Raw genomic sequence first — 10,328 nt, 5'->3', positions numbered from 1 at the left:
CCCCCCAGATTGCACCCCGGTTATCCTCGTGAGCCCCAAACTGATGTCTGTTCCTCCCCCCCCTTCCCCCCGGCTGTGGGTGTGGATTCTGCCACAGGGGGTTGGCAGGGCTCCCACCGCCTCACCGTTCCCTTCTTTCGAACTCTTCTCCTGCCTCTCGCCTGACTTGACCAACTGCCCTTCTGCTCTTCCCACCCCAAATCACACGTTTAACCGCTTGTGCTTGCTGCTTTCCACGATCGTGTTAACACACACACTGTCTGCCAAACTATGGTTCTCTCTCATCTGTATATTGTAGATATACATACATATATATATATATATAATATTATATATTTCACCTTTCCTGCTGCTTTCGTCTTGCTGGCGATCCTCTCCCCTCCACAACCTGAAGCGACGTTGACCATAAAATTGGAGACTTGGAAGGGACCCCTGAGGGGCACCTAGTCCAACCCCCTGCAGTATAGGTCAACAGCCAAGTGAATCGGGACCCGTCTGGAATGGCTGTCCCTACAAGGTCCCTTCTTTAACATCCACCGAACCCCAAAACCATGACAGAAACGGCTCCTGTCTGAAGATGGGCACCATCCACGCTCTCTTAAGAGAATGTGCAGAAGGGAGAGAAATAAAGGTTGTGAGAAAAGACAAGCAAAGAGGCGTCACCGTGTGGGATTGAATTGCTGCAGGCTGCACGTCTCCAAAGGGTGCGGCGTGAGAAAGATTGGTTGGCAAGCGGGGGCCCCAATGAAATGTTGCAGCCCTCTCCCAGGATACTCCATTCCACCCAACCCATTGCCATTGCTCGCAAGCCTGCATCAAGACATATGGCATTCAACGAGGACAAAGGATGCGTGGGTGTGGGTTGCAATTTTAATTTGCTGGGTGGGAGGCAAGGAATAGTGCGTCTAGCTGTTATCAGGAGGTTGGGCAACACTGATCGGCTTGCCTGACCCCTTCTCCACAGTGCTGTGTGGCAAGTGGCTTTTGAAACGGGAGTTTCAAAGCAGGTTGCAATATGGTGTGGGCAGAAATCCACACTGGCTTTGCCCAGCCTTTCTGAACTGTAGTTCTGAGTTCCCCAGCTGCTACTCAAAGGAGTGGAAGCTAGTCCCTTAAGAGTGAATGGGTCACTGTCCCAGCAGACTGTGCCTGCCCTCAATCAGCTCCGATTTGCCTGCCTGCAAAATAATATCTGCTAGATCCAACCAAAGGCCAGACTCTAGCCCCACATAGAAATGGAAAACCAGAGTTTGAGAGCATCATTTCTCTCCTGCTCTTGCTCCCCAGCAACTGAACACCAGTTTCTGGGGAGCAAGAGCAATAGAGAAATGGTGCTCTGGTTTTCCATTTCTATATGGGGCTAGAGTCTGGCCTTTGGTTGGATCCAGCAGGGATCATTTTGCGCCTAGACAGGATAGAAACAGACCCCCGACCTAGGGCAGAAGCCTGACCTAGGAAGAAGCTGCCTTATACTGTGCAGACTTCAGACTCTTAGTCCAGTGTTTCCCAAATTAGGGTTTCCAGCTGCTTTGGGATTACAATTCCCATCATCCTTGCTAGCTAGAGATTATGGGAGTTGTAGTCCAAAAAACAACTGGAGACCCAAGTTTGGGAAACACGGCTTAGTCCAGATAGCTCTGTATTGCCTACGCTGACTGGTAGAAGTTCTCTGGGGATCCAGAGGGGTGTGTGTGTGTCTTTCTTAGCCTTACTTGGATGTCGAGACCTTCTATTTGCAAAGCAGATGCTCTCCCATTGAGCATCCCCAAAGTTTCAGACAGGGGACACTCCCAGCCCTACCTAGAGATGGAGGAAGCTGAATATAGGACCTTCTACATTCAGATCAGATGCTCTACCACCGAGCTACAGCCCATCCCGCTTTCCCTCTCCCCTCCCAATAAGCCCCCGGTGAATCAAGGCCTGCTAGCCTCCCAGCCACATCCGGCTATTCTTTTTATGCTATGAGATTTCCTTTCTGGGACCTGCATCTTGCCATGTATATAATTGGAGCCATTGGGCACCCCTTTAATAAAGATCAACACAATTCCCCCTGCTCTAGCAGACCTAAATGCAAACACCTTGTGGTCACAGCCACTTCCAAAGCTGAGCTAGGAAGACTAAGGGGAATGGTCACTATTTATGGGCAGGATTCAATCACACACTGGCCAATTCTAGTCTTGCACAACAAACCAGCTTCCTCAAAAGTTTGGGATTGTTGCAGTAAAGAAAGTTCAGGCAGGAACACACTGGAGAGCACGGAACGACACACTTGTTTTGATGTTGCAGCATCCAACCTTTGGGGCAAACCAGAATGAATGTCCATTGAATAGTCAACGCCGTCTAATCTCCTTGCAAACAAATCCAGATGGGAAGCTCAATGAACAGATTGGATGCACTTTTAAGTACAGTATTGACATGTGTTGCTGTGAAAAGACCAGAACCTCCCCCTTGTGGTCATATGTTGAAACAAAACCTTCAAAAAATGTGGAGTTCTATCGTACATACGGTACTTTTATGATTCTCCTTTTTGGAAAATAAAATTCATAAAAGGTGCCACCTGTTTCCCTAATGAGAAAATATTAAAGAGGCTTGTTTGATTTCTTAATACATCAAGAAAGATAAAATAAAATCCAGGGAGCGAAGACATGACAAAGGCTTAGATAAAATCTGAGCTTCGGAGATGTGACTCTATACCATTTAGATTTGTATATTTAATGAAACCAATTAAGCTAATAAAAAAGGAAGCATTTCTCCACACAAGGCCAGGGATGTAACATGATGAGTCATGTACCACCTACTGGCAGCTGTTTGAACTGCAACGTGACAACCTTACATTTTTATGTGTATAGGAAGATACATGTTTGTGTACAAAAGTGCAGAACAAGTGAAAAAGAAAAACACCAAAGCCACTGAATAGGAAACATTTTTTTTCCATTTAATACTAGAATCTCTCAGTATTTGAGATGCAGGCCTTTTATGCAATTACATCCAATGTTAAAATTGGTAATACATAATTTACAAAGATTAACATCAAAACAATGGTCTATTTAGATATGCTCTTGTAAAAAGGAAATATCTTAGCAGCATTTCTCCTCAGCAACCACACGGCCTATCCCCATGCAGACTAAAAAGAGTTCGTATCTATATTTGCAACAAACGTAGTGCTTTCCCTTCCCCTTCCCCTATTTTCCTGGGCTTCCATCAGCGATCAGGTGAAACGCTGCCAGTCTCCTCAGTTAATACAAAATAAGCCACCCACCCACCCAGAATTTTTTTTTTAAAAAAGTCAGTAATTTTCTACACCAATAAGAAAACAAAACCAAAAACTTAAAAAAACCAAAACCAACAAATTCTTCGCACTTACCTAGAATTTGATTGTCTAAAAAACATTGTTTTTAGTCTTTCAACGAAAGAAAGATAAAATGGCAGAGCTAGTGTCTCGCATCAGGGCAAGCTTTTCATTATTCTTCTTTAAAAGGACTTCTCATGTTTTTTTTTCGTTTTTTTTAGTGTTTAACACCATTTTGAGATGACGATTTCCCCCCCGTTTTGAACTAAATGGAGCGACTCAAAAGATTTTCAGACATGCGATTTTTTTAAAACTTTTTTCCCCCCTACAACACACATGAGTATTTAATACTCAAGGGTTCTCCTGTACAATGCTTCTCTACAGTAAGAAAATATTCCAAACTATTTTCTTATTTGTCTTCTCTCTTTTTTTTAATAAAATATGCTTTCCCCCCTCCTCCTCTTTCCCACCCCTCTCTTGCCCCCGCCCCCACCCCAAACTTTTTTTTTAAAATCGCCAGGTTAAAATTTGAATGGAATGGACGCTTTTGTTGTTGTCATTGTTCCAAACGAAGAGTAAAATAAGGATTATATAGTCAACAAGAATGTACAATCAGGACAAAGGTTGGTCCGTCGGGAAGGAACATGGAGAGAGATTGTGAGAGAGAGCTACCATATTGCTTTACAACCACACAGCAAAGGAAGGGTGGGGGGAAGAGAGAGAGGAAGATTTAAGATATATACAACTTGGCACATTTAAAAACGGGATTCTTTCGTAAGGACATCTAAAACAGGACCATAATATGCATATGAACGCCAAAGAGAGACTGAGAGCAAAGCCACGTTTAAAGGGCCAGTGTATGCCTAACTGCCAGCTCCCTTTTCCCCTGCACCGGACGGAGGGGGACATGTGGTACATTATCACAGAGTGACGCCCCTCCCTTGGGCCTGGCACCGGACGACAGCAACTAGGGCGGCTGAACACCCTACTGCGTCAAAAGCAAGGAAACGGTTCCTTCGCTACATCCGACAAGAGTTAACACTTTTGTCTTTTTAATCCACCCTCTCCTTGGATTAAGGGCAGAGAGAGAGGCGGGAAGAGTAAGATACACTGTCTCTTCAAGAGACGGGACGCTTTTAAGCTGTACAGGTTTTATATTTTTTTCTTCTTTTTCTTAAAAAAAGAAAAGAAACACAGAGTAGTGTTAATCAGTGGATAATAGTCTACAGTTTCACAACAAATACGCGCTCAGAAAATACTGCTTGACGGTTCTTGTAGTGAAAGGTTGGTTTGTTTTGTTTGCCTTTGTCGTTTTGACAGTTTTCCTTTCTTTTTTTTGTCTTTGAAAGTTTTCACAATGCACTGGACACACAAGAACCACAGCTTATTTAATTTTTTTCTTTTTTCTTATATATATATATATATATATTTATATATAAAACCCAACCGAAAACACTAAAACGAAAATAAGTAAAACGGGGTGGACTTGGCTTTATAAAAAATCTTCTGCAGCAAAAAAAAAAAAAAGTGGGGGGAGAGGGGGAGAGAGAGAGAGAGAAATCAAAACCACTGTCGTTCTCCTTGACCGCCCACCCCACCCCCACCCCGAGGTGCAGAACGCAGAACCAAGTGCTTTCATTTCAAGTCCGCGGCCTCCGTGGCGATGGGGCGCTTTCCACACAGAATGTCCGACAGCCCCCTCACGCTCAGAGCACCACACTTCCTCTGTTGCATCTCGCGCAAAATCGAAGATCTCGCCCCCCCCTCCCCGTATCTTCAGCCCCTCAGGGCCGGGACACTTCCTCATGCCGTCACCTCCGCCCTCCCAAACAACTTCCGAAATCAGACTGTTGCGCCAGCTGAAGGAGAAATGATGTGCACCGGGGAGGGTTACTCCGGAAAGAGCGTGGTTCCGAACCAGTTCACAAACCCGCCCACCTTGTACACCCCCCTTTCCCCTCCCTCTGGTGCAGGGACGCTGGGATGGGGAGGGTGGAGGGGAATAAGTTAAACTAAAATTTGACCATCTTGGACAAAGAACCACAAGGTGTTTTTTTCCCCTTAGTACCTCAACATTGACAACAAGGCACGCCCAACACCACACACATCATAAGACCACTGCCAGGCAGGCCGCGGGTGAAGGGGCAGGGTGGCGCACCTGCCCAACCGTTTCTTCTAAGTGCTACAGAACCGTGGGGTTTGTTTTTGTGTGTGTGTCAGTTTCCTCTCGCCCACCTGACGCCCTCAACGCACACTGCAGAGGCACAGGAAGGCGGCAAAGCCTCGCCCATCCAAGTCCGTCTCACGCACAATCCGACGGCGGAAAACTCCAGGCCGCAGCCTCTGTCCCCAGGGCACAGCGTCACTTCCTAAAGCTGCTCTCGGGAAGAACCAGAGTGCGCCGTCGCAGCTTCCTCCCCGAACCTTCCTCTAGCAGGTACGTGACGTCAATGGCTGGAAGAGACACACGCAACAAAGGAAAATAACAGTGTGGACTTAGACAGCAAACGCTCTTGGAACCAAAGAAAGATGCTTTGCTACTTGGTAAAGAACCTCAGACCCAGAGGGCAGACACCTCTCTCCCTCAGGCCACACCCAGTACCAGCTGGGCTAGCTTTTGGTGTGATGATTACCTGGGCTGCTTTACTCAAGCTCCCCCGCTCCCAAAGAAGTTGGGAGCTACACATTACTAACAATCCTCTAACTTTAAAAGAGGTTCCTGGAGAGGGGAGGGGGGGAGAAGAAGGGGGGGCTCTCTCGCCTCTTACCATTTTTCCCTGGGATTTTCTCTAGGAGGGTGAGGAGGATGAGGTTGAGCCTCTCTCGCTGCATGTGCCTGCGTTCCTCCGGGGTGCAGGGCCGCCTGGGGACGGGGCTGCTCTCCTCCACCTTTTTCTCCACCTCGCCACTCTCCTGGGGAGGCACCTCTTTCTCTGGCTCCTCCAGGCTGGGCGCCGGCTCGCTGGGGGTCTGGTCCTGACTCACGATCACGTCTTCCATGAGCGGCAGGGGGTCCTCCTCTTGGCTCAGGTCTTTGTTCTGGGACTTGGAACGGTCAGACTTCCAAGATGACCTGAGAAAGGAGATGTCAGCCACATTTCAGGGGGACAACCTTCCAACATGGCCCTCCCTCCCTCTCTCTCTCTCACACAAGGGAGGGATGCACACTGCTACAGCTTGCACTCCTTCTGTGCTGAGGGCTCCCTGTCCTTCCTTTCTAGATCTCTCAAAGGGTCATGTTTGGGAGGCAATCCTCCCGCCACATACTCCCAGTCTTCCTACATAAGAGGTTACAGAATCCAATCGAGAATGTACCTTTTTTCAAGGCACTGCACAGAAATGAAGCGGCAGAATTCTGGGCTGCACTACTTCAGGCTGTGAGCAGTGTGTGTGTCTCAGTAGTACAGCACTCTGGGCTTTTGCATAGAACACACTCCAAGTTCAAACCCCAATGGCATCTCCAGGTGGGGCTGGGAGAGACCCCTGCGTGAAACCTGGCAGAGCCACTGCCAGTCCTTGTAGACAATGCTAGGCTACAGGAGTCAGTGGTCTCACTCTGTATAAGGCGGCAGCTGCTCCTCAGAGGAACACCACACTGGGAAGTGGGGCTTGAAGGAACACACACAAACACACACACACCGGGTAGATGTGTCACTTATCCATTTGGAACAGTTACAGGTGGGTAGCCGTGTTGGTCTGCCATAGTCAAAACAAAATAAAAAATTCTTTCCAGTAGCACCTTAGAGACCAACTAAGTTTGTTCTTGGTATGAGCTTTCGTGTGCATGCACACTTCTTCAGATATCTGATATATGGTATCAGAATAAGTGTGCATGCACACGAAAGCTCATACCAAGAACAAACTTAGTTGGTCTCTAAGGTGCTACTGGAAAGAATTTTTTATTCCATTTGGAGCAGTAATTCCCCCCCCCCCCAGACCTCTGAGAGTAGCTGCCTCACTACTGCTCTGGGAGTTTTTTTAAAAAAAAATTGCTCAAGAGCAAAACAAACATCATTTAAACAAGTATAAGTACAGTGGTGCCCCGCTAGACGAATGCCTCGCTAGACGAACGGCATTCGTCTAGTGGAAGCTGCCCTGCAAGACGAAAAAGTCAATGGGGCTGCTTCGCAAGACGAAAATTTTTCGTCTTTTTTTTTCGTCTAGCGAAAGCGCGGCTGTCATTGCCACTTCGCTGGACGAAAAACCCGCTAGACGAAAATTTTCGCAGAACGAATTATTTTCGTCTAGCGGGGCACCACTGTATAGTGAAAACATCTTCTTTTGCTTGCCGTTAACTTGCTGCCAAGTTCCACTGGTGACCCTGAGTTCTGGGAGTCCTGGGTTACGGCACTGCCTCCCTTTATTATCACCATCCTATCAGCTTTGCAGGGGGTGGGGATTGAGGGACAAAGCCCCTCTTTCTATGATCCTGTCCCTGAGCTGCCCAGTCATCTCTACTGAGGGAGCACCACACCCCACTTGCATGCTGTCTCAGCCTTCTGCTAGCGGCCTTGCGGGATGCCTTCTCTGTACTGCTAAAGTGTCGCAGGCAAGCTAAGCTGCTCTTGCTCCCATCCTGCCTAACTCAAAGGAAGGCAAGGAAAGTGCCATTTGTGCTGCAGTTAAGCAACTGGGAGCAGGAGGGGAAGGGGGAAGGAGCCAAAAGAAGCTAAAGCGACTCACCTGCCTCCATTCCTCTTGTAGTTGTCTGGTACATAATGAGGCTGCAATGGAGGAGTAAAAGAGAACTGAGTGAAAGTTCAGAGGAGGCTTAATGCTGTAAGCGCAGAGAAACAGCACCTGCTTTGCTTGCAGAAGGTCCCAGGTTCAAATCCCTGGGGAGGGCTAGGAAAGGCTCCCCGTCTGAAACTCTGGAGACCTGTTGTCAGTCAGTGTCAACACAGCTGAACCAATCATTTGACATGGTAGAGGGCAGATTCCCACGCTCCTCTTTAATTCCACCCTATATATTCAGCAGCATGAGAGCTGGCATCTTAGGCTTATTTTACTTGAAGCTCAGTGGGGAAGTACGTGGAATTGAACAGCAGGGTGGGGAGGGGGGAAGAACGTGATTATGCTATAATGCAGGTGCTTATCAATGTACAGCTTGGGAAAGCCTCCAATTCTGCCACTGCAGCAAAGGAAATCAGATCTGAAGTCAAAGGAAATTATCACCATTCATCCAGGAGATGGCAGCTTCCTGCAAAGGGTGGCAACTTAAAGAGAGATGCTCTGATTGGAGTTGCCTGTGGCTTAACCTCATTATTCCACCCTTGTGTCTGTAGGAACAACCAGTTTGTGGTTACTGATGTTTGCTTGTAACAAATTAAATGAAAGCAGAGTTTTAACACGTGGGTTAGGATTCCCCTCAATGCCAGAGAGAGAAGTCGTGGAGCTGCTCACCGAGAAGTCTCTTTTCGGCGTCATCCTTTTGGGGAAGTGGTCGAAGGCGTAGGACTTGGTGCAGACTGGGTAGCGGTTCCGGTGGATCTTGTAGAAAAGGTGGGCTGACTTGTCGAGGCGGTAGTCGCAGATGTAGACGTCCTGCTCCTTCACCCCCTTTGGCCTTCCTGTAGGGAGTTTCGGCACAGCAAGAATATCAGGTGAGGCAGCGTGCCAGGAATCAAAGCAAGCACGACTACAGAGCTTAGCTGTTCCAAATTCCTCCTGGCAGGGCTGGAGAGGGTTTTTAAAAACTAAATATACTTGCCACCCTCGCAAAACTGCAGGATATTGTCTTTTTAACACTTGTTACTGTAACTTTCCCTGAACGGAAGCAAATGTTTGTTCCCGCATTTAAAAAGAAAAACAACTCCTTCTTTATTCTTACCTCCAAATGAAGGTTTAGCATGTGGAAGTGGTTAAGTATTTGGGGCCAACCTTCTGGTTTTCAGCACAATTCGCTTTCAGGTTAGCCACATCCGAGGGCAGGTAATTCTGCTCTGTGTGTCTGCCTGGTGAGTAGCTAAAACTGGCTCACTTAACACTCAGCACATAGATGTGGCAAGGACTGCCTGCCTCCTGCAGGTGCTGGCGGCCAGGCTAAAGCAGGGAACCTTGCGCAGATACACATATGGAAGGGCCACAGCTCAGTGGCAGAGCATCTGCTTTGCATGCAGAAGGTCCCAGGTGCAATCCCCAGCATCTCCAGGTAGGGCTGAGAGAGACTTGCCTGAATCCCTGGAGAGTTGCTGATGCTGCCAGTCAATGCGTAGACCAAGGGTAAGCAAACTATGGCCTGGGGGCCAGATCTGGCCTAATCGCCTTCTAAATCCAGCCCACAGACGGTCCGGGAATCAGTGTGTTTTTACATGAGTAGAATATGCCCTTTTATTTAAAATGCATCTCTGGGTTATTTGTGGGGCATAGGAATTCGTTCATTTCCCCCCTCAAAATATAGTCCGGCCCCCTACAAGGTCTGAGGGACGGTGGACCGGCCCCCTGCTGAAAATGTTTGCTGACCCCTGGCGTAGACAATGCTGAGTAAGACGCCCAAAGGAATGACTTGGCATGAGGCAGCTTTCTGTAGTCTGCGTTCTACAGGGAACGGGAGTTAAGCAGTGTACTGCTGGATGAGACCAAAAGGGTCCGCATGGCCCAGCAGCCAGTTTTCTATAGAGGCCCAAGCTGACGCTCCTGGGAAGACCAGAGGCAGAGCCTGAAGGCAGCAGGCTGTGTCCTCCACCCCCTCTTCTCAGCAACTGGCATTCAGACATTCCATTCAATCGTCACAGCTATAAGAAGCTGTTGACAGAAGCTTCACAGAGGTCTACCAGCCATCTTATTTTCATGTCACCTGAGAGCCACGATCCATCACCAGATACGGTGGCAGAACCACTGAAATTAATGGGCATGAACAGCTTTTGCTCCACTAATTTCAACGAACTGCCTGTGAATTTTAGGCGGATACCACCTGTCTGGTACAGAATCCTCGCTTCATTGGCCTTTATCGTCAAGACTGATTTAAATGGGTGACTCTCTGGAGCTTGAAGCAGCAGGGAAAGAAAAACACTTCTCTATATTCATTTTTCCCCACACT

The 10,328-nt window shown here is 47.8% G+C and overlaps 1 protein-coding gene across 1 annotated transcript in view; it reads right to left on the bottom strand.

The window, feature by feature from the left end:
• Positions 1-5,487: 5,487 nt before the first annotated feature.
• The window catches only part of ASH1L (ASH1 like histone lysine methyltransferase), a 72,964-nt gene continuing 68,123 nt past the window's right edge, over positions 5,488-10,328 (bottom strand). Inside the window, 4 exon segments of the mRNA XM_033174126.1 lie at positions 5,488-5,743; positions 6,058-6,362; positions 7,973-8,013; positions 8,693-8,859. Of these exon segments, the coding sequence (XP_033030017.1) occupies positions 5,652-5,743; positions 6,058-6,362; positions 7,973-8,013; positions 8,693-8,859 (605 nt within the window). The 3' untranslated portion in view covers positions 5,488-5,651.

Source organism: Lacerta agilis, chromosome 17 (genome assembly GCF_009819535.1).
Source record: "Lacerta agilis isolate rLacAgi1 chromosome 17, rLacAgi1.pri, whole genome shotgun sequence".
NCBI classification, from domain to species: domain Eukaryota; kingdom Metazoa; phylum Chordata; class Lepidosauria; order Squamata; family Lacertidae; genus Lacerta; species Lacerta agilis.
The sequence above is the reverse complement of the archived record's forward strand: the minus strand, read 5'-3'. Positions and strand labels throughout refer to the sequence as shown.